The 25261-nt window shown below is 45.4% G+C and overlaps 1 protein-coding gene across 1 annotated transcript in view; it reads right to left on the reverse strand.

Annotated features, from left to right (window-relative positions):
- The window catches only part of DSCAM (DS cell adhesion molecule), an 827097-nt gene extending 807217 nt beyond the window's left edge, over positions 1–19880 (reverse strand). The window contains exons 1-2 of the mRNA XM_042237343.2: positions 19697–19880; positions 19176–19472 (exon numbers count right to left, since the gene is read on the reverse strand). Of these exons, the coding sequence (XP_042093277.2) occupies positions 19176–19472; positions 19697–19880 (481 nt within the window). The remainder of the gene's footprint in view (positions 1–19175; positions 19473–19696) is intronic.
- Between the last annotated feature and the right edge of the window lie 5381 nt (positions 19881–25261).

Consider the following 25261-nt stretch of genomic DNA (forward strand, 5'->3'; position numbering starts at 1 on the left):
GGAGAGGGTGTGGAGAAAAGGGAACCCTCCTACAATGTTGGTGGGAATGCAAACTAGTACAGCCACTATGGAGAACAGTGTGGAGATTCCTTAAAAAATTGCAAATAGAACTGCCTTATGACCCAGCAATCCCTCTGCTGGGCATACACACCGAGGAAACCAGAATTGAAAGAGACACATGTACCCCAATGTTCATCGCAGCACTGTTTATAATAGCCAGGACATGGAAACAACCTAGATGTCCATCAGCAGATAAATGGATAAGAGATGTTGTACATATACACAATGGAGTATTACTCAGCCGTAAAAAAGAATTCATTTGAATCAGTTCTGATGAGATGGATGAAACTGGAGCCGATTATACAGAGTGAAGTAAGCCAGAAAGAAAAACACCAATACAGTATACTAACACATATATATGGAATTTAGGAAGATGGCAATGACGACCCAGTATGCAAGACAGGGAAAGAGACACAGATGTGTATAACGGACTTTTGGACTCAGAGGGAGAGGGAGAGGGTGGGATGATTTGGGAGAATGACATTCTAACATGTATACTATCATGTAAGAATTGAATCGCCAGTCTATGTCTGACGCAGGATGCAGCATGCTTGGGGCTGCTGCATGGGGATGACCCAGAGAGATGTTATGGGGAGGGAGGTGGGAGGGGGGTTCATGTTTGGGAATGAATGTAAGAATTAAAGATATTAAAATTTAAAAAATAAAAAAATTAAAAATTAAAAAAAAAACCAATACTGTATTATAAAGTAAAATAAATTAAAAATAAAAGAAAAAAAAAGAGACAGCAGAGACATTACTTTGCCTACAAAGATCTGTCTAGTCAAAGCTATGGTTTTCACAGTAGTCATGTATGGATGTGAGAATTGGACCATAGAGAAAGCTGAGTGCTAAAAAATTGATGCTTTTGAACTGTGGTGTTGGAGAAGACACTTTAGAGTTCCTTGGACTGCAAGAAGATCCAACCAGTCAATCCTAAAGATCAGACCTGAATATTCATTGGAAGGACTAATGCTGAACCAATACTTTAGCCATCTGATGCAAAGAATTGACTCATTGGAAAAGACTTTGAGGTTGAGAAAGATTGAAGACAGGAGGAGAATGGGACGACAGAGGATGAGATGGTGGATGGCATCACCAACTCGATGGACATGAGTTTGAGCAAGCTCTGGGAGTTGGTAATGGACAGGGAGTCCTGGTGTGCTGTGGTCTATGGAGTCGCAAAGAGTCGGACACGACCGAGCGACAGAACTGAACTGCACTGATACAATAAAGCATTTAGCCCAGTTCGTGGCATATGGTAAGAGCTTGGTAAGTATAACCAGATAGGTTCATCTAGCACTCGATAAAACAGTGACTCTGTAGACTTCATCATAATTATAAACTTTAGGTTACTTAATCAATAACCAAATATCTTTTCATCTATTTTCAGTCAGGTCCTCCTTGGGACCATGACCCAAGGTTTAAGATATGGCTAGCAGATAGGATTGAAGGCCAACTCCAAACCAGAGGTCTAATTGGGGATCCAGGCCATGACTCTGCTAGAACCTCATACTAATGAACCCCAGGCAGTGTTTGTCATGTGAGGAGGTCATCCAGACAATAAGCAGAGCTTCATGGCCTTACAGCCACCAACTAAGGATAAGGAAAGTTTGGGCCATCCAAGCTCTGAGAACTCAGAGAGCTGGACAATTTTCATCACATGTGCACTCCATAGAGGGTAAACACGTCATGTACGCATAATTAGTCTGTACATCATCTAAATGTCAGAGAACAAGAAGACTGTCACCACCACACGGCACATGTGCAAGGGCGTGCACACACACACACACGCAGGCACACATAGGTATTACTCTTATTAGAAGAACTTCCATTCAAGCTCAAGAAGTAAGACTAAGTAGTGCTTTCTGAATTCTTCAAGATATGTGCCCTGTGGATACTTCAGTGAAATAATTCAGCCACAAACAATAAGACTCAGACCTGTAGGCACAAAATTGATTTGTGTCCTCATAAGAGCCTCAACTGATACAAAACTCGCAACCAATTTCAGTCTCCAATTACTAATTTCAAGATCCTTTTTATTCTAAAATTTTGACATTGAGAAAACTGTGGTCAGTTGAGGACAAATGAAATATAATATACTTAAAGGCAGACACCTGATTTAACTTAGAGGGCGGGGGAGGACCCTCCATATAATGAATGTAATATAAGTGTCACCTTCCTCCAATTTCACTCTTAAGCACACCAACAATAGAACATAATACCAGGACATAATTCTACCACCAAAGTGGATAAATGTTAATTAACCTGTCTCTTACTTACTTAACTTAAATAAGTGAATGGGGATTGACAGGGAAAATTAAATGAGTTTTCCTCATTTACACACTGATTCTTAAAGGTTGATATGCACATTCTCAAAACAACTATCGTTCAACTTTAAAGCAAATTTAACATCATCATCTTCAAAGTTTAAAAACAGTTGATACTCAGCCATTAAAAAGAACACATCTGAATCAGTTCTGATGAGGTGGATGAAACTGGAGCCTATCATACAGAAGTAAGCCAGAAAGAAAAACACCAATACAGTATACTAACGCATATATATGGAACTTAGAAATATGGTAATGATAATCCTGTATGTGAGACAGCAAAAGAGACACAGATGTATAGAACAGTCTTTTGGACTCTATGGGAGAGGGAGAGGGTGGGATGATTTGGGAGAATGGCATTGAAACATGTATAATATCATATGCGAAATGAATCGCCAGTCCAGGTTCAATGCATGATACAGGATGCTTGGGGCTGGTGCACTGGGATGACCCAGAGGGATGGTATGGAGAGGGAGGTGGGAGGGGGGTTCAGGATGGGGAACACGTGTACACTCGTGGCTGATTCATGCTGATGTACGGCAAAATCAATATAATATTGTAAAGTAAAAAATATAGTAGTATGGATTTATTTGGAAGATTTGGGAACGCTTGTGATGTGGAGTAAACAAATCTATGACTTCAGAAGACAGGAGCTCAAAATTCTGCCCTTGAACACCAGATCCCATTGACCTCGGGCCAATGATCAATATCTCCAAACTCTTGCCTCAAATTCCGTAAAACTGAGATTCAAAGTACTTAGTCATTAGACTGTTTGGAATGAATGATGGTCATTTGGCAGAGTGAGTTTGTAAACAGACACAGACTTAGTCTTTGTTCTGCCTTTTAACAATAAATGTGAATTTCCTCCCGCACCTCTGTTCCTTTAAAAAGGAGGGAGGGCTCTGGGTTCAGAAGTCACAAGCAGAATTTCTCTCTTCAAAGAAAACCATGAGATTTTAATTTCTCAAATGACATGGGCACAATTTTTGGAGTAGCAGGATGTAAAAATTTAAGCAGGTATTGGCTACCTATATTGTCATTAATTCTTATGGCCCAGAATTCTTAGGAGGAGGTATAGGGAACCAATGATGTATAGTATCACCATGTGGCCCCTTCTTAAAGATGTCATAAGTTCCAGCAAGATCAAAACACATACCCATTTGATAGGAAAAACAACTATACATAGTCTAGTCACCTTTCTTGTAACCAGACTATCCCATTATGCTAACGCAAAGGACAAACCATCTACTTCTGCTTTATTGACTACACCAAAGCCTTTGACTGTGTAGATAACAACAAACTGTGGAAAATATTTAAAGATATGGGAATACCAGACCAACTGACCTGCCTCTTGAGAAATCTGTATGCAGGTAAAGAAGCAACAATTAGAACTGGACATGGAACAACAGACTGGTTCCAAATCGGGAAATCAGTAGGTCAAGGCTGTATATTGTCATCTTGCTTGTTTAACTTATATGTTGAGTATATCATGCAAAATGCCAGGCTGGATGAAGCACAAGTTGGAACCAAGATTTCTGGGAGAAATATCAATAACCTCAGATACACAGTTGACACCACCCTTATGGCAGAAAGTGAAGAACTATGAGCCTCTTGATGAACACGAAAGAGGAGAGTGAAAACGTTGGCTTGAAACTCAACATTCAAAAAATGAAGATCATGGCATCTGGTCCCATCACTTCATGGCAAATAGATGGGGAAACAATGGAAACAGTGAGACTTTATTTTGGGAGGCTCCAAAATCACTGCAGATGGTAACAGCAGCCATGAAATAAAAAGACCCTTGATCCTTGGAAGAAAAACTATGACAAGCCTAGACAGCTATTAAAAAGCAGAGACATTACTTTGCCAACAAAGATTCAGCTAGCCAAAGCTATGGTTTTTCCAGTAGTCATGTATGGACATGAGAGTTGGACTATAAAGAAAGCTGAGTGCTGAAGAATTGATGCTTTTGAACTGTGGTGTTGGAGAAGACGCTTGAAAGTCCCTTGGACTGTAAAGCGATCCAACCAGTCTATCCTAAAGGAAATCAGTCCTGAATATTCAGTGGAAGGACTGATGCTGAAGCTGAAACTCTAATACTTTGGCCACCTGATGTGAATAACTGACTCACTGGAAAAGACTGATGCTGGGAAAGATTGAAGGCAGAAGGAGAAGGGGATGACAGAGGATGAGATGGTTAGATGGCATCACCGACTCTATGGACATGAGTTTGAGCATGCTTCAGGAGTCGGTGATGGACAGGGAAGCCTGGTGTGCTACAGTCCATGGGATCACAGAGTCGGACACGACTGAGCAACTGAAATGATCTGAAAGGGCAAAAAAGTGACAGAGTATAAAGAAAAAATCCAATTATTACTAAGCTCAGTGCTTATTTGTGTCTGACTCTTTCTAGCCCCATGGACTGTAGCCCACCTAGTTCCTCTGTCCATGGGATTTTCCAGGCAAGAATACCGGAGAAGGTTTGCCATTTCCTTTTCCAGGGGATCGTCCCAACCGAGGGATTGAACCCACACCTCTTACATCTCCTGCATTCATTGCCAGGCAGGTTCTTTATCACTAGTACCACCTGGGAAACTTACTAAGCCCACTGAACTGCAAAAATGAGCCCTGCTAACCTCTCACCATAGAGTAGAAATCCACTAATAACAACACCACCATCCATACTTTTCACTCACATTCTTTCTCATACATTTGAAACTTCCTTATGTCAAAAAAGCATTTCATAGGCATTTAACTCAACAGACCTCAAAGTCACCCAACCTAAAATACCCCACTTGGAAAAGCAAACCAAGTGAGCTCAGGCTTCATGAGTTCACCAACACCCTGAGCCATGTTGTTAAAACACAAAGCAGAGAAAAACAAAATGGTGGGCTCCTTCTTTAAGCAAATACACACTTGAAATAAACACAGAGACACCCCTCCCGGACCACCACAGACAGCAAAAGCTTGTGTGCACAGGACACATGAAAAAGAGAGAGATGCAAACAGGGCAGTCCCTCTCCCCCCAGAAAATGGCTGGTGGCCTTTGAAGCCACACAGCTTCCTCCTCCTCCGTGTTTCTCTGCATCTAATGTCCTCACATAACAGGCGATTTCTAACCAGGGCTTCTACTTCTCAGACGCTTCTGCAGTCCAGCCTCCGCCTGGGAGAGCAGGTGACAAAATTTCCCCACTCCCTTCATCAGGCAACAAAGAGGATCACATCTCCAGGAAGAGCAGAGCTCCACGGCCTGCGGCTTAGGGCTCTCCGGACATGAAGTAATCAGGCGAGAGAGAAAATGCATTTGGAGCGGTTAGCACACAGGATTAATCGAATTATAATATAATCATCTGATCAAATACTAATTAGCATAATCATGTGAAAGGAAAATGGCTGGAGGAAGCCAGGAACACCTTGGCATCCCATATTCTTAGTGACTGACAAAAGAAGGGGACACAGAGATTTGGGTTTTTTTTCTCTTTTGCTCATTAAAAAAATAGTAAATAAAGCTTAATCAATGGCAAGCATTACCAGCTATGGTTTTTGCAGCCAAAGGAATTACAACTGAGATGCAGAAGAAATATCTTTCTTTCTCTGCAGCATGCTACTAGCACTCATGCTGTTGGTTAGGCACTAGGCACGTATGACTCTGTGACCCTATGGACTGTAGCCTGCCAGGCTCCTCTGGCCATGGGATTCTCCAGGCAAGAATATTGGACTGGGTTAGAATGCCCTCCTCCAGGGGATTTTCCCAACCCAGGCATCACACCAGGGTCTCCTGCATCAACAGGGGGCTTCATAACCACTGAGCCACCCGGGAAGCCGTAGCATCCATAGAAAAGCACAAAACCAATATTACATTGTAGGCGAGGCTCCAGACTATTTAACTTAGTACCCCTCAACCTCTGCATGTTGACATCTTGGGCCGGAAAATTATCTGTCATGGGGGTGGGGGCAAGCGGTCCTGTCCACTGTAGGACACTGCCTACCCTCCAGATGCCAGGGGCATCCCCTTCTCCCCAGAGTTGTGACAACTCAAAGTGTTTCCAGATTTTGCCCAATATCCCTGAGGGAGTGACACTGCGCTGGTTAGAACGCTGATTTAACTCAAGAACACAATTTGTCAGGAGCATTAAAAATGATCAAATCATAAAAGGAGGGAAGGAGTCTTTTATTCCCATCTGCCCAAAATAATGAGCCTAAAATAAAAATTCCACAGAATTCCATGCAGTTGATATCTGCTGTCTCTGGTTAGAGTTTTATAATAACTCATAACACCTATGCTTGTGCAATTTGGAAAAAATAATTATAAATACCAGCCTCTCCCCATCCAGGGATCTCTAGAAAGACACAGCAGGCTTCTACAGGCAACCCCGGCGGGGGACCCTCCCAGGCTGAGAGAACACCATTCCTTGCTTTCGGACTTCAGTGTGTCCTGAGCAGCTGGGGGACCAAATCAGTGTACCCCACTCATCAATGTCAGGGCAAACCACCTGTGACTTAGTTAATCAGCAGAGGCAGGGAAGGCCCCTAGACCCCAGGGAAATATCACTTTCTTCCTGCACTCTCACTGTATTCATGAAAGCCCTGATTATTTGCTCCCAGTATCTAAGGAGGGCGAGAGAGAGGTGAAAATGATTATGAGTGAATAAATACAAAAGGCCCCTCCAGTTCTTGCAAATGCATCTCCACTTACAATAGATTCATTGCACTTCCTTGGCCATTAGTCGGATGGTACCTAATCATGTTTATTCTTACGGAGAGATGTTAGAAGCCTAAGGGAGAAACACCCAACGCTTATTAAAGCCTGTAATAAATACTTCCTATGGGTTAAGGTGATTTGTTCTAATAATAAATCTGAGTCACACCATCTGTCACTTAAATTTTTCTAAAGAAAGGATTTAACCATTTACAATTACTGGAGAAATCTCTTGAAAGTTATTAAACTTGCTGATAGACTTATTTATGACCTTTCCCATGGAGGAGACATGGAAAAAGGTTGACCTCATCTGCACAAAATTTAAAAGAGAGCAGTCTGTCCAAGCTGTGGAGGCTGTGAAAACTCCAAATCAGAGAGGAATTGTGAGCTATTTTAAACAGATATCTTCTTCTATGAACTCCCTTGGCAGAGCTTGTGACTTCTGAACCTAAAGCCCTCCCTCCTTTTTAAAGGAACAGAGGTGCGGGAGCCCTTTGTTGCACAGAAGCAGTGTCTACCCTAATTCAGGGACTTATGAGTAAGCAGAAATTACACTTTTTCCAGCCCACAATGTCTTTCACACTGCTTTTCTTCTAAAGCTAAAAATCAAAACAGCTGCTCTGAAAGAATAATTTCTATCATGAATCACAATAAAATCTCCCAAGGTTTATAACATCCAACTTGTTTCAGATGCCTAGGAGGGAAAGTTATTTTTAATATTATCTAAAATAAGATCTCAGGACACAAAAATTTATTTTTAAAGGTTCTGAATTGAGGCCTCTCTCCAGCACACGTTCATGTCTATTTTAGTTAAAAAATCAAGGACATGGAGTTTTGAAAAGATTATTCTGCCACTAATAACTGTCCTCAATTTTATCATACACATGACAAGGTCTAAAATGAATATATGTCCTCATGTGCCATTTTCTCTTTTCATGACAACCCAGCATTATCGACAATACTTCATATGACAAACACAGTCCACGTGGGGTCATTTACCTAAAAGAAGGGAGCAGAGGTCAAGAAAACCCCAATGAGCAAATGATCCCCAAGTCCCTTATTCCTGGCTTTGGAAGGAGTTTCTGTGCCCTGATATGGGAAAGAAGGCATGTGTGATGTTCCCAGGTTGGTGCAGGCAGAACCTCAAACTGCAAACAGACCCAAATCTGCCTGGCCCTGGTGCATCTTTTAAGCTTTCTCAATATGATAACCCAAATGGTTTCCCACCATTGATCTCTTGCTGGGAGATCACTGAAAGCGGTTACATTTAGGCTCAAAAGGTGGGAATCCAGCTGCCAGGACTCCAGCTGCTAGCAAAGAAGGGTCAGTATGAGAAAACACGAACAGAACCAAGTCCATCAGCATAGCACATGCTAGCAATAAACCTGGATATCAACTGTGCTAAAACCATAAGGAAAAAATTATGTACATGCGTATGCACACATACACACATTTGGACACAAATAAGCACAGACAGTAGATACATATACAGATGATTCTCAAGCTGCCTGTAGGCTAAGCTGTGTTTGACTCTGTAACCCCCATGGACTGTAGCCTGCAAGGTGCCTCTGTCCATGGGATTCTCCAGGTAAAAATACTGGAGTGGGTTGCCATTTCCTCCTCCAGGGGATTTTCCTGACCCTGGGATCAAACCTACGTCTCTTACATCTCCTGCACTGCCAGGTGGGTTCTTTACCACTACTGCCACCTGCATTCTCAAGCTACTAGCATCTAAATTAGAAGTCCCTGGTTGGGATCACAAGTCCCTGTACTCAGGGTCTTCCCTGTTGCCAGCCCCCATGAGTAACTCTCCCCAAAGCTGTCCAAATCTTTGTGGGAATCAATGAAGCCCAGCCCCACATACGCATGCCCTCTCAGTAAATCACTTCACAAACAAAGCTCCCCAACAGTGCACTGGGGGCCATGAAGCTTTATCAGGTCAACATTCTAGCTATTGTCTGACTGACCCTCTAGCTCCATCAGGGGTTGGGCAGTCTCTTCCCAAGCATGCTTTTCTGGGGTTGGGTTTCACCACCCGGATAATAATAACACAGAGACTTCAGCCTGCACACCCCAGAACTATTGAACCAGACCCTCCAGTGATCAGAGCTGGAAACTATACAACCAGCTACACAAAAGATCACATGAGCCTTACACATAGTTAAGTTGAAGGTGCCCTGGGGGAGGGGGAAAAATGGCAAAAACACATATCAGAGTTAGACCTCAGGAGCTTTTCAAACTGCAGACTGCAAGGAGATCAAATCAGTCAACCCTAAAGGAAATCAACCTTGAGTATTGGAAAGGCTGATGCTGAAGTTGAAGCTCCAACATGTTGGCCACATGATTTGAAGAGCCATCTCATTGTAAAAGACCCTGATGCTGGGAAAGACGGAGGGCAGGATGAGAAGGGGGTGGCTGAGGATGAGATGGTTGGATAGCATCACCGACTCAAAGGACATGAATCTGAGCAAACTCTGGAAGACAGTGAAGGACAGGGAAGCCTGGAGTGCTGCAGTGCCTGGGGTCACAAAGAGTCGGACACGACTGACTGTGTGAACAGCCGTGATAACAACAAACCAGTCTCCTCTGAGAGGCTCATGGGAGAAAAACCATCTAGGAAATGCCCAAACTTCCTCCCTGACCCAGCCCACTTGCACTTTGAGAACCAGCAGCCCTGATCCTGGCCTGGAGGCACCATAAACTGGAACATGGTTCAAGGCATCCACAGACTGGCTTCCGGTCAGCGTGGCTCTCTCCTCCCCACTCACAAAACTGCTGTCTGGATATGGGAGTCCCTTCCTCCATATGCTCAGTCTTCCCATAAACCTTAACTTGCAAGGCCTCCAGGAACCTGATATCCCCAGACAGAGGTCTACAGCATATTCTCACCTTCCCATCGCCAGTGATGGGGCGGCAGAGTGATGTGGCAGTGTGGGTGGGAGAAGGAGAAAGAGTCTCTTGTGATTCCAAGTTAGAGCGGGTGGTGGTCGGTGATATGAGATCTCATCGGACATAGATGAACCACCACCTACTGATCAAAGTAATTACCCCAAACAAATACCAAGATCACTTCTAGGTCAAAATTTTCTACCCTCGTTTCTACATAAAAGTATCCACCAAACCTATTGTAAAACAGTAGCCACCAAAGATTTGATAGCTATTGATCTTGGTGAGTCATAACATATGCATGCACATGACTGGTAATTCACCACCCTCCTCACCTTCTGCCCCCATGTCAAGGTACCACAGAGGCACCTGCTACCTTTGGATTTACCAACTTGAATCATTTATGAAAGAATAATTCTGTACACGAGAGAGCATTTCATATGTTTTACACATTTCCTTTCACTGGCCGAAGAACTAGACAAACGGCTACCCTTTGCAGGAACCAGCTGTGACAAGGTCCAGGAAGGGTGATAAAAACACTACTGTACCCTGTCTATGGAGTCAAGTTGCTCATTTCACTAGTAATGTCAGTTGTGGTTGTTATTGTTGGGGTCTTCAGTTCATTCCTGAAGTCTCCCAGGTAATATTACAAGGCATTGTTATTTCTATCCTGGCAGCTACAAATCAGTTATTAAAAATGCTCTACAGCTGATATTAAGAAATAAACATGGTAATTAGGCAGACTGGGACTTGGGGTTTGGGGTGTCTTATGGGAACTCAAGATCAAATCATGCCACAGTGGGGCTAGAGTGGAGAGAAGAAATGAGTCTCAAGTTTCCCTAATGAGAAATGTGTTTACTCAAAGGCTTCCACAATAGAGCTCAGGTCTACATTAAAAAAAAAAAAAAAAAAAGTAAAATTTAAAAACACAGCAAATTGCTGTGCTTCTAATTATCTTCATGCTTTGCCTTTCTCTTACAACATAATTGTAAAAAATTTCCCATCGCCCTGAAGTCCCTGTGATGAGTGATAAAACAGGTCTCATGAGAATAATCAATGCTTTCTTCAATATTAGGAAAAGGAATCAATGGCAAGAATCTCCACTGCCTTCAGCCATTTCAAGTGACATAGCTCCGCAGCACTTGACATAGGCCATCTCGGTCAGCATCCAATGAACCAGCAGCCACACACAGAGGCTGCTTCATCACTTAGTCCATGAGGATGCATAAGACACCTGGGGACCCTGAGGTCATCGGGCTCTTCACTAAGAGTGTTATTTATCACTAGTGTTGTTTTCCAGAAGCATCCAATAATTTGAGATTCAGGTATCCAGGAAAAAAAACTATAAACTAACTTCACTGTGTTTAGTATTAATATTAATGCACAGTGGACAACAAAAAGACTTCCTTAAGTTTTCTGTAAAGCCAAGCTTAAAATTGTTCCCTGGTTCACCATTTTAATATTAAAAGAGGCAAGGCTCATATGAACCAAAATCTGCAATGAACTCATTCAAGCCTCTTTCTATCACCTCATCAAACATGCCTGGGAAGGTTCCACAGTCTGGGAAGATGGGCTACAAAACAACCCACTGCATAGACATTTCTTCACAAAATTAAAAAAAATAATAATAATGCCTTTCACGTATCATAATCTGGGGTAGCGCTGGCTTCTGTTCAGATGTTCAGCCTATCTACAAACCAGCAGCATTTCAACACAAATTCAAGGATTCTATCATTAATAGAAAACAATGTATACTTGGGGCTAGTAAAACCAAAATATTATCTGGAATAAATGCAGTCTGAGTAAGGAAGACTATCTCATTCCTAAGAGCAAGTGTGTTCATTTGTCTTTGTCTGGGAACGTTAATGTCTATCAAGTCAGCCTGTGTGACACGGCCGACCCCATCTGGACTGGCCAATTAGAAGAGTATATACCGCAATTTTTTAAATCTCCAAAATGTAATATCTGATTAACAGAGGAGCCTGCAATAATCACAAGATCCTAAACGTGAACACTTCTCTTAATCGCTCTCCTTTAAACATGCATGCGGACTTACTCTCCTATCCTCTGCTGCTGAGCATCTTCAAGACAGGCGATGCTCACTGTGAAGTAAGCACCTGTAGCAGCCTTGCAAGGTCAACATGCTCCCTTCTCTTCATTCCTCTGTTCAGACCTACCCAAGCTCAGTTTCCAAATAATACAGATACTGGCTCCCCACCCCCACCTCCCAAGTCTGACATGGACTTAAGTCCTGAGAGCATTTCAAGAAATGCTTTGAACTCTGCAGAGTTCAAAGCAATTTCTCAATATTTCTGCAAGGGTTGGTGTGCTTCATTTTCCCCTCCAAAAGAAAAAAAAAGTCTCTAAGGTGCTGGCAAGGTAAGGGAAGCCCACATTTCCTATGGAGGTGATCTCACGTTTTCAATTCTTTCGCTTTTCCAGCTACTGCATTTTAAAACAGCTTTCTATAAATAGGACTGCTTGCTCACTCTTAAATCTTACTCACTGTCTTCTGCGTAAAAATAACTTAAATAGGGATGCAGGCAAGATTCATTAATCCCTGTCATCCTTTCTCTCTATGTAGTAGCCTCTTCCCTCTTCTTATCTCATCATCTTTCTTGTCAGCCCCATTTATCCCTCTCCATTACACCAAGATATGTATTTATATAACACAGGGGGCTTAAAGACCAAAAATTAATCCAAATGAATGATTTTTTAAATTGTAAGTATTGATCAATATAGGATAAAGACAGATCTCCAAAAAAGTCTAACAATGATAAATACTGTAATCTCCAGGACAGCTAATTTGATTCTTGTATTGGAATACAAATTGCAATTTTAATGTTAAATCATATTCCTTTCATGTTACTTTGACAAAGGAACCAACTTTTACATTTGGTTCTGCTCCAAAATAAGAAAAAAAGAGTGTGATGAGACAGACACCCATACATCAATAGAATGCTTAAGAAAACAGTAATGTGATTTTTTTAAAAGACGATTATGGCCTAAGAAGCTGAGCTTCGTTTTGATGTCCTGGGTGGCTCTTTGATGGAGAAATGAATTCCCAGGAACCCCTAGGGAAACTTATGTGCCGGTTTGATGTTTCTGACTGGCTTTCAGAATGCGACAGGGCTTTAAACCTCGAATAGGATGTTTGAATCGTGCCACTTAGCCGTGTACACTGGAGAACAAGGGGTCCGATGCGTTTATTGACTTATTTTCTGTGACACTTGACCCAATCCAGGTCACAGAGAGCACCTAACGTAATTACACCGTTGGTATGTAACTGTGATGAGGCCCTATCCCATATTCCGAATGTGAATCCAGTTTGGAAAAGCGAAGAAAATGCCCCAGAAGCAGTTTTAGAAAATAAACATTTCTAAAGCCAGGGAGTCAGTACATAAGACAAGATGGCAGAAGCCAAGGAATCCACACTGCTGCTTTAGCGCATTTCTCATCGTGGCTTATACAGAAGAATTAGAGACGCGGAGAGAGACGAAGCAAACAAGGACAGCAAAGAAGGACAGACAGAGGCATTAGAGAGAGGCAGACGGGAGGGAAGAGGGATCGGAGGAGGGGAGAAGCTCTGCCCACCACTCTCGCCCTTCTTTCTGTTGGTCGGTGGACATCTGTTTGTAGCCACCCTGCAAGCACTTTGCTCTGTGCTAAGGACACAGGCTGACATGGTAGGAGCCTCGTTTATGGATCTCGCATTCCAGTGAGGGAGGCAGACACTAGCCAACCAAGCACCTAATAGACAAGAGTTACAGATTACCCTAGACACTATCAAGGAAATGCCCAAGGTATCAGGAAACAGGATAATGCAGGAATCTAATTTTGAGGGGGAGGGGGAGCAGGTCTCTGAATTCAGTCTTTCTGAACCTCCTGACCAGATGCTATCTAACCTCTGAACCCAAAACCGGTTATCAGCACCAGCCCTGTGGCGCAGCCTTCGCACCGCGAGGGTGGACCTTGAGCCACCGACGGAAGGAACTCAGAACTGCACAGTGGGTACAAGTCGAGTTGCTAGAACCTTCCATCCTCATGTCTTATCTTACTTAACCGGTAAATTCAGCAAGGGGGTGCAGATCTGAATGTTGTCATATTTTGCAAACATTAAGGAACAGAACATAAGTATGCGGGAGGGGTAGGAGAGATAAGATGAGAATTTCTGTGCTGGGTACCCTGGACTGTGAAGAGTTAACAGGTGATGCCCAGTTCCAGGCGAACAGGTGATGCCCAGTGTGCCTGGTGGAGCAAGGGGGGGCGGGGGGGGGCGGCCGCTGGGCTCGGAGCCCTGGTCAGCAGGGATGGCCGGACTGCAGAGGAGCGGCGCGCCGGGCTCACCCCTGTCCCCAGCACCCCGAGCTGGGGTGGAGGTGGGGGGTGTGGGGGGAGGGGGGAAGAGGCGGTGGAGACGCCTCCGGAATGACATTGGAAGGTCAGCCAATCAGGCGCATGGCTGCGCCCGAGCGGCCACCTCCGCCGACAGGAGGCGCTCGCGGGCCCGGCTCCCCAGCCAAGCTGGAGGGGAGGGGGAAGTGAGCGCGCCCTCCGCGGGCCCCCCTCCCAGCCCCGGACACCGCCTCCCCGCTTCTCTGCACCTCCTGGGTTTCAGTAGATTGCTACGGGCCTCCTGGGGAACGTTGGGAACAAAGACTGCGGACCCTGCCTCGCCGGCCGCGGACGTAGCCCGCGCATCGGTTGATCCCGTTGGGCTGAACTCCGGACCGCTGAGGCTGGACCAGGCGAACTTAAGATGCCGCGGGGAGGAGAGGCTCCGGCCGCGGCGCTCAGCCCTGCGCCTCGGGGGCGGCGAGGAGCCTGCGTCTGCTCGGCTGAAGGCGTCCGCACCAGTCTTGTGAGGTTTGCCGCCCACTAGTGTCCTGTGGCAGGGACACAGTTGACATGCAGGTAGCACCACCTCGCCATCTCCCCATTTCCCCGGCCGCCGGTGCAGCCAGTCCCCGGAGCCCGCAGGAGCGCAGCGCGGTGCCGCGAAGATGCCCAGACGCCGCGTCCACCAGCGAGCGCCGGGGGCCTCCCCGCTGCCCCGCCGAGACCCCCCCTGAGACCCGGCACGGGGGCGTGCCGACTGCTCTGCCCTACCTAATGCTAATTGTATTATTTCCACTGCCTATTAATTATTTATGAGGCGCATTCATAATCTCAGCCGTAGAATTCAGCTCATTTTGTGAAATCTGGATGCCGTAGATTTTGTAAATGCATCCACTGGGACGATCCACCGTTTTCTTTTTCCAACATCAATTTCCAGTTTCCTGCTGTAGTCTTAGGTTTCCCTCTATAAAATGACCTTCCCTATTTATTTTTCTCGCGCGTGCACAACCTCTCTGCTTTACATGAAGGTTCAAGGCCCATTGCACTGAGTCTCCTTAGGAAATATTCCTCGCATCTCATTCAGACACATCAATGATAAAGCACTCTGACAGCTACCTGGAGGTCCAGGAATTAGGGATTTAGATAGGTTTCCCCTCCCCCCTCGGTCACCATTATTTCCTGGATCAGCCTACCAATTCTGCCCAGTAAGTCACTGAGTCTCCGAGGCAGCACCAAACTGCAGTCACACCAAAGAGACATCCAGGAGAGAGTAAGAAGTGGAGAAGGATTGGCTGGCATTTAATAAAGGTCTGCATGGGATTTTGTTTTCTTACATAGGGCATCTTGTAGGGGCACACAAGCTTAAGAGACCTAGAAATTTTTTATGGACCGTATAATTCTGGGGTAGAATTTAAATCTGCTTAATAAAAATAGGAGAGGGAGAAATGAGGAGGAAGCCCTGGAAGTATTCACCTGATAACATTTTTTTTCCCTTACTTCCACATATTTACATAAATAAAAATCACCTTAAAACCCTGAAGGTGAATTTGCACTCATAAATGCCTGCTCCTAAATTTAAATAAAATACAAGTTTTGGGTCCATAATTCCCTGTGGAGATGACAGAGGCTGCTGAAAGGCTCTGCAGTGCCCACTTGCCCTTTGACAAACACCCTTCTCTCCCCAGCACCCACCCTCTCTAAGCTCCACAAGCTCCCTGAAAATGGCAAAGCCCAGTACCGCATGGCTCAGGAAAAAATATACTGTCAGGGACATATGTGTCCCTAACAACAGAGACACAAGGGTACTCGCAAAAATGTATTATACTAATAAATCTGCTTATTAGTCATTATTCTGCTTGTCTGCAGGCCCACCTATGCTTTTAACAAGAACCGTAAACTAGAATGTTCTCACCAGGGTTAAAGCCCAGAGAAACTGTGATAAAACAATGCAGTGTGATCCCATTCCAAGGAAAGGTTGAGAGATGGATCTGTACATATAGGAACTCCCCCTTCCCCAGCTCTGTAGCTGAAGCTCCCTCCGAGTATTTCCAGAACATTTCGGGACAAGTTGTCTGCTTTAAAGCATGATGACTGCACCTGATCAGGTGAGGTAATTCATTCAAGGGTTTAACCCATGAAGGGACTGTTCTCTGTTTTACCCCCAATACTGTCTGCAGCCTGTTCAGCAATGATGCTTTCACTAAAAAAAAAAAAAAAAAAAAAAGTACATTCCATTACATCTGTAGGAAAAATGTTGTTGTCTATAGTTAACATGCAGACACACTGTGGGCTTATTTTATGAGTACCCTAAAATATCAAACTGCATAATCTTTCACAACTAGGTTTTTTTTTTTTTATCATGTCAGACATTTTGATGTCTGAGGCCTAGTAGTAATCGGTCCTGGTTATTAGAATTCATAGATCTTTTACCACACACATTTAGGAATTTTTTTAAATTAAGGTAGGCCAAAAAATGACAGTCATTAAAAAAAAAAACTCAATGTTTTTCAAGTCTCATTCAGTTAGGTAAGAACCATTTAATTTCACATTTTGAAATATGGTCCTATGAACAAACATCATTCCAAACTGGACTCTTATTTCATTTTGACATGCCTATATATTTTTATGATCCTTTCTACAGTATGCATTGAACATCATTCCTTGAAACTCCTTAAAGTTAGTTCCCCCCACAAATGAAAGAGTCTAAAGCTCTACAGTCAGGCCTGTTTTTTTGTTTTTTTTTTAATGCCTCATCTTATAAAGAGGGCCATTTTTATATAGAAGATTCCATATCCTTCTGGATCACAACATGTAATACAGCAAAGTAAAATTTTCATTTGCACGTGCAGTCCATGTCTCATATTGTGAAATCCACATGTATTCACTATAGTATCAATAATGGTGATTATTAATCAATTTTAAGGGTCCTGAAAAAAGTGTAAGACAAGGCTCATAAGACTCAATATAAATGCACTTACATAGCCTTTGTACATATTGTCCACCAAGTAGATTATTTGAGATTTTATACAATTTGCTCATTATTTTAGTAAAACTGGTTCTAAAAAAAAAAGTCACTCATCTCAGCATCTCTGTCTCAGAAACAGTACCAGACCTATTTCTGTCATATATAAGTATCAAACTGTAGAACAGATACCAATTGACTGACAATCAGAAGCACAACCTCTTTGCTCCTCCTGGAATACATTCTTCCCAATAGGGTAGAAATGATGTTTCATCCCAGAGCCCAGGCCTTTCTAGGGAACCCCAGGGGTGTACGCCCTGATAGGTGAGACAGGCCATCAGGGCTCTGTGGCTCTGAAACATGTATGTGAGCATTTCTCTGTGTTCCCTGAGTTCATGTTGGCAGAGCAGCAGAAAGGGCCGCCTTTCCTCATGCATCACCACACATTAGCTCCGGCAGATCTATCCCCCTAGGTAAATTCCCGCGAGGCTGCAGAGGAGGCATAGTGCCCTCTGGGAAAGATGGGTGTCATGTCAGAACTTGTTGCAATTCTTTCCTGCTAGGAAATCTCAACATGAAAGTTTTGAACACGTTGCTTTAGGTGATATTAGAGAGTGAAGTGTCATCTTAACGTTAATTTCAGGCTTCCCTTCTCACAGTCTTACCTTTTCTTAGTCATCTTTTTTCCCCCTTAATTTTACAAAGTTTATGCATTTCCCCTGGCCTGTCAGTGTGTTGATTTTTTAAGTACTATCTTGGTAGGCAAAGAAAATGCACCTCAATGCAGCTGACACTCAGAGCTGCCCTGTGCATCTTTCAGGAGAATCTTCCAGCCTCCCTTTGGCTTCTGGTATTTTCTCACAAGGGCGAGATTTTCTTTCCTTCTATCTCCTCCCTCCCACTTCCTCCCTTCTGGGTAGGGGATTCTGCTTAATGGTTTAATTTTAACTGTCAGCAAGTCATACATTTTATGCAGATTTGTGTTCTGAAATTTGAAATGGGAATTTCAGCTGTAGCTACTCCCAGGCAATGCCAAATGATGACAATTTCCTCTCGTTCCCAAATGAGAGGAAGCCATTCATACATGCGAGTTCATATTTACGCGGTGACAGGCAACTGAAGGTGCAGTCACACTTGCTAATTGGATCTGAGTCAGTCAAGAGCAATAGCTTTTCAAATATCGAGGAAGAAAGCATTTCAAGATAAAATATCAGGTCGGTATAAGAAAAGGAATGCTGTTTGCAATATTCACGGATTTCATTTTTACAACTATACAGGTGTTTTGCAGAATTTGTCAACATTTCAGATGATGTAATGCTTATCAGTGCATATTTTTACATAAATGATGGTGGGGACTCTGTAGTACCAAGAAGGTTGGGGGGTGGGGGGAGGGTGCGGGGGCGGGTAGAAGGACAGATCTTTCTTAAAGGCTTCTCTTGCTGCTGGAAATGAATTGCAGCAGAATTAAAGCACATGTTTTAAAAGCTCAAAAAGCTTAGAATCTCAAGGCAGACGCTCTGAAATGACCCTTCCACCTGCCTGCACTTGGAATGCCATGTCCCTTGGAGGCTGTGAGGTGTCCAAGTGGCCATCCTGCCGTCTCTCTTATTACCAAACCTGGTTTATTCTGAATGAGGCAGCTAGCTAGTATAGGAGTTAGCTCGAGCTGTCACTTTGCTAGGTAAGCGCCTTTAAATGATTACAGAGCAATTTTTCCCCCGGTCTCTCTTCATTGCTTCCTCTCCTCCCCCCAAGAAATATAAATAATATTTCTTAAAAATAAAAGCCTGAAAATGTCAACCCTGGTGGGGGAGGAAAAGGGAGAGACTTCGTCCATGCATCCACTCCCCCCACGTCCCGGTCCATCCAAGAAATGAAATTCATCACAAACCGAAAGGCTCACCATTCGCGAAGCTCTGGAACAAGGAGAGGGCCAGTATCCACATGCCCCTGCTGCTCCCCGGCCTCCCGCGAGCGCCGCGCCGGCCTCGCCCCACGCGCTCCGCCCGGCTCCGCTCGCTCGCCACCCGCCCGGGGGCCGCCGCCCGCCCGCCGCCGCCGCCGCCGCTGCTGCCGAGCCGCCCGGGCACGCGGCGCGGCCGGGCTCCGGGGCGAGGGCTGCGCTCGCCGCGCGCCGCGCTCCTGCACACCTGCTCCCGGGCGCCGCGCCCAACGCTGCGGCCAGAGCGGGCCGGCGGGGCTGCAGCCCAGGTGCGCCGTCAGCTCAGGGGGCCGCCGGCAGGTCGGCAGGTGGACCGAGCCGCACACGCGGGCGTGAGCTCATCCCGGGCGCCCGGCGCCCCGACTGCGCAGCAAGCGGCCTCCCGTGCGCCGGCCCTCAGCCTCCGCATCCAGGCAGCAGGCGGGCGGGCAGGCTCATCTTTTCCTCTCCTGCGGCCCGAATCACATTGATCCCTCGCTAACCTTCCCTGGCTGGGAGGCGGGCGGGCGGGCGAGGAGCGAGCGGAGCGGAGGCGAGCGGGGACCCCCCTCCCCTGCCTCTGGCCGCTGGGGCGCTCTGCAGTCTTAAAGCAGCAGCGGAGAAGTGGAACCGAACTGGAGGCAGGACCGGCGAGAGCGCAGCCACCGCACAGTCACGCACAGTCATCAGGATGCATATCTTCGAGGCTTAAATACTCGTTTCAACAGCCGATTATTTTTAGTTATTTTCTTGCCGGTTGCTAATAAGATATGACCAGAGGTGACTCTTCCAGAAGGTTACCAGATAAGCAGAGGTGACCAGGAAACGGTGGCAGTTTTAATAAAATGTGCAGCTGGATTTCGCTTTCGTTATTTACTGTCATGAAAGTCCAGTTCATTTGCCTAAAGGGGAATGCAGCTTTCCAATCCTGCTGCTACTATAAAGATCTCTATGGTTTCACGGGCTAATTTTTAATTATCTCAAATACATAGTAGACTACAAACACAGGCAATTCTAATTTTGCTCTCCGAATGGTGCCAAAAAAAAAAAAAAATCTGATTAAAATTGCTGATAATCTGAGTAATTCCAAACATATAATCCCTTCTACTTTAGTGTGAAAAGCCAATATGGCAACATTTCCTGAATGTTCTGTACAGTGGTTGAAGTCATAATAATATTTAAATAAAACCTTGAGAAAGGACATGCTTCCATATTCCATCACTTGGGAAAATAACAACCAACAGGGTTTGAACGCACTCAATTTAGGATCCAAGGTAGAGTTTCAGGGGCTAGGCAAGAAAGACTGAGGAGGAGCCTTTGAGGTGGGGAGGGCAGTCCCGTGGCAAATGAATTGGGTTTCCTGGACACTGTGTACCTTTTGCCTAAGCTCCATGCTCTCCTCCAAACACAAACAGGAATTCAGTACACCTAGAACAGCTCACAAAATAGGAGAAGCAGATGGTGAGGCAGAAACAAAATGGTGTTTTACCAGAGTTGGGCACAAGATGGCCAGGCCCTGTGTATGAGGAAGGGCCAGCAGAGCCAGTGATGCTGCTCACTCGCCATCGCTCTGCAGCTGCAGGTGGTCACGTGCTGCCACCCACTCAGGACCGCCAGCCCAGCCCTGCGCCCTGCCACGCTCCCTAATGTCCTCCGGCTTCAAAGGCCCCGGGTGCTCAGACTCTGGGCTCTCCTAAACACAGCCTAAGAAGGCAGGTACTGGGGTGATTTCTATTCCTGCATCCACCTCCTCTATCCATTCATTCAATTCACAGATTCTTAACTGCATCCCAGCCATCTGTGAGGCTCCACTCAGCCTTAGCAGTCAGGCACTCCAGCACTGGGGTTAGACACACTGGGGGTCAGAGCCCAGCTTGGCCACTTGCCTGACTTGGGTGGGGCTTGTGCACATTGCTTGGGCCTCATCCTCATACAGAATGGAAATTATCAAGGTTCCTGGCTCCTACAGTTGTGCAGATCTGATGACATATTCCTAGCACATGGTCACTGTGATAAATGATAACCATGGTTATTACTGAGTTTGGGAGCAAGACGGGCTACATAATTTGCAAGGTTTAGTGCCAAATAAAAATGGTGGTGTTAGTGGGGGGAGAGGGCTTCTTTTACCAAAAGGAAAAAGGTGCTATTTAAAGAGATAAATATAAAGCTTTTTATTTGCTATTTAATGCCACGCCCCCTTGGGCACAGGAATAGTCCCGGCTGAGTGCATGTGACTCAGAGAAGTTCCAGTGGCCCATATCCGCCACCCTTCACTGGACACATGGCTGTGCTCCCATCAGAGCAGAGAGGGGGAAGTCCACCTCCCTTTCCTGCAGGTTGTTGCCCCAGTGTGGGGTAGACAGGAGATCCCCAAAGGGACTGCAATCTCCATGCTGGGCAGCACTCAAACCTCCTATAGTTGTGCAGGTCTGATGACAGATCTACATGGCGGCGGGGGGGAGGGGAGCCTGGTCAAGTTCGATGTGGAATACGCCATAGCAAGGGTGGCCTAGGGGAGGAGCACCCTAAAACACTATGCTGATTCAAATGCCCAACCTCAGCACCCCCTGTGTGGTACCCAGTCCCCACCAGTAGACTAAGGGCGTCAGCATGACCCAAGCCTGCTCTTCCAACATGACCCAGTGTCTCCTGATCAGAACGTAGGAATGATTGCCAGATGGGGAGGTGGAGGCTGATCAAGGCCAAGAGCATCACGGGGTGGGGGGTTGATGCGCTGCCTAGAACCTTTCCGGGAAGTGACAGGACAGAACGGTGGGAGAGCCATAAGCTCAGGAATAAAATTGCTTTTTAAAATTGATAAAGATGTTTAAGATGGCAACCACAGAGCATTTAACCCCAAGAACAGACCTCTCTGGGAAGGGGGATCCCAGGGCAAGAGTATCTGTCACCAGCAAATCCCATTGGGGTCCCGTGAGGAAAATAAGATGGCATGTAGGAGATAAGTTCAAACCTCTTCTGTGTTCAGTCTAGTTTTAACTGGCCGACAGAGTGCCCAGTGCAGAGGCCTTGTGAATAACACATCAGGTTAGAGCTCCCAGCAGGGAACTGCCGAAGCACCGCACATGGCACCTCGATTCAAGATGGCAGAAACGGCCGTGTGCAGAGATGCTGCACCCGCATGGGGCTGTGGGCAACAGGCATGAGCAGGACCAGAGATGCCTCCGCCCCTCCCTCCACAGACCAGAACTCCGCAAAGACGCCCCATCCCCAGCCTGTCTGGGAAAGTGTGTGTTCTAGAACTTGCTTCCATCTCTCCATTCTTTGACCAAAGAATATTACTATCCTTTGCTTTTGAACACAACTTGGTCTCCTTTTATTGATAAGTGACACCACACAGAAGACACCAACTCAAAAGGGTTTATAACACATTGGTCTAAACTCCATGAAGTCAACCCTCTGTGGTTGTCCAGCTAATGCATCTGCAGCAGACTGAGTGAGTTAACAGTGAAGAATGAGCCTGACAGAGCACCAAGCTCTCTTTTCACAAGTGTTTTCATAACACACTTCAGGGTTTCCCTGATGACTCAGTGGTAAAGAACCTGCCTCCCAGTGCAGGAGACACAGGTTTCCATCCCTGATCAGGGAAGCTCCCACATGCTGCAGAGCAACTAAGCCCATGCACCACAACTATGAAGTCAGTGCTTTAGAGCCCAGAAGCCACAGCTACTGAGACCACAAGCTAGGACTTCCGAAGCTTAAGCACCCTAGAGCCTTGAGCTCTAGGGAGAAGCCACTGCAATGAGAAGCCGGTGCACCACAACTAGAATAAATAGCCCCTACTCGCCACAACTGCAGAAAAGCCCATGTGGCAAGACCCAGCACAGCCAAAAAAAAATAAAAAATTAAAAAAAAATACCTTACATCCCACAAAACTGTGAGCTCCATAGGCTTAGACACTACATTTCTTCTGTTCCAGAAGCTGTCCCCTAAGCCAACACAGTGCCTGTCACATGCGCACACTCAGTGAGTACAAATGGAATGGAAGGCAGAGCTCTGATGCAGGGAGAAGGTGGAGCCTGCTCTGCGATACATACGCATAAATGCCTCATGCTCACCCTTGGGGAAGTCTTTTGGAGGAAAGGGTAATATAGCTGAGCATGTTAAGATGTCAACAAGTAAAACTGAGTCAAGGGAAGGGGGCATTCTACCCTGATAAAACAGCCATCAGGAGAAGCCAATTTCATCAAATACACTTAATGTGTGTTGGCAGGAATCTCCTTAGGAGTTCCCTGGGTGAGATTTGACACTGACTCCAAACATGCTTCTCCAGTGGCTCAGCGGTAAAGAATCTGCCTGCCAATGCAGGAGACACAGGAGATACCAGTTCAATCCCTGGGCAGGGAAGATCCCCTGGAGAAAGGAAATAGCAACCCACTCCAGTATTCTTGCCTGGGAAATCCGATGGACAGAGGATCCTGGTGGGCTACAGTCCATGGGGTCACAAAGAGTTGGACACCACTGAAGCAACTGAGCATGCATGCCAGTACATGGAGGACAAGAGAAACAGAAGGCAAAGTCAGCCACATCAGAATGTAGGTGGCAGGTGTAATAAGCAAAGGAACTTACATAGGAGGCTTGTCTTGGATACATCTTTGCACCCACCCCCAGAATCTTGAGTTTATAACAACAGAGGCTTTGATGGGGTTCAATCACATATCCTATCCTGATGGTCTCAACACCTTTCTTTCTCAAGGTTACATCCTTGAAGCACCTCTTAGCACAAAAAGGGCATGAGATGAGGGGCTGGAGAGAAAGAGCATCTGATTGCCTGGGTCTAGCTTAGAGGTAAATGAACTGTGGGGTCCTCTGGATGTCCTTCTCCAACAATGTGATTCTTCTCAGTATTCCCAATTAATGTAATTTATGGCCTCCTGAAGACCAACTTTTGGCCTGAAGCCATACCCCATGGAGTTAACCTTGACCCTACACATGGACTTCTCAGGTCAGGTGGTAAATGTCTCTTGCCTGCCAGTGCAAGAGACATAAGATATATGGGTTCAATCCTTGGGTCAGGGAAGATACTTTGGAGGAGGGCATGGCAACCTACTCCAGTATTCTTGCCTGGAGAATATCATGGATAGAGGAGCCTGGCGGACTACAGTCCATGGAGTCACAAAGAGTCAGAACTAAAATAACTTAACATACAAGCCCCTACACATACACACTCTGTCCTCCTCCTGCTCTGGGTCAGCCTTCTCAGCAGAAGAGAGAGAAAGTCAAAGAAGCTGCTTTTGTGTCCACTTGAATGATACTAAATAAGAAATAATACTCATTTGGGGAGCATAATCATTCTAATTACATGGTCTGAGGTTCCTCTGTTTTCTGTTGGATCAAGAAGAGCATTTCGGAAATAGTAGCATTGAGCTGAGTTCTAAAGGAGGAGACAGGGATGAGTAAAGAGAGCCGTCAAAGAGAGGTGGTTCTCCCCCTTTCTGGTGCATGGAGGTCATTCTGACCAAGAGGATACACAGTTGCCCAAATGGAAGCTGTGATAGCGTCCTTGAGCTACTGAAATGAGCCCCACATACTAGATGACTCGACAGAACAGATGTGCACTGTTAGTCCTGGAGGACAGAAGTCCAAAATCAAGGGGTGGGCAGGGCTACACTTCTGAAATCTGCAAGGCTGAATCCTTCCAGGCCTCTCCTAGATTCTGATGGTGCCAGAAGTCCTTAGCATTCCCCAGCTTGCACATACCTCACTCCAGGCTCTGCCTTTGCTTAAACTTCTCCCTCTGCACATCTCTGTGTCTCTTCCCTTCTTCTTAGAGGGACAGCAGTAATATTCAAGAGGGACTCACTGAACTCTGGTGTGACCTTATCTTAACTGATTACATGTGCAAGTTGTTGTTGTTCAGTTGCCAAGTAGTAGCTCTTTGTGACCCCATGGACTTCAGCATCCCAGGCCTCCCTGTCCCTCACCATCCTGCAATGAACCTATTTCCAAACAAGGTCACATCAAGATACTGGGGCTTAGGCTTTCAATACCTTTGGAAAAGACCCATTTCAAGCTGTAACAGGTTCCAAAATCAAAAGACAAAAGGCATG

The sequence above is a fragment of the Ovis aries genome, chromosome 1, assembly GCF_016772045.2.
Source record: "Ovis aries strain OAR_USU_Benz2616 breed Rambouillet chromosome 1, ARS-UI_Ramb_v3.0, whole genome shotgun sequence".
Lineage (NCBI taxonomy): Eukaryota > Metazoa > Chordata > Mammalia > Artiodactyla > Bovidae > Ovis > Ovis aries.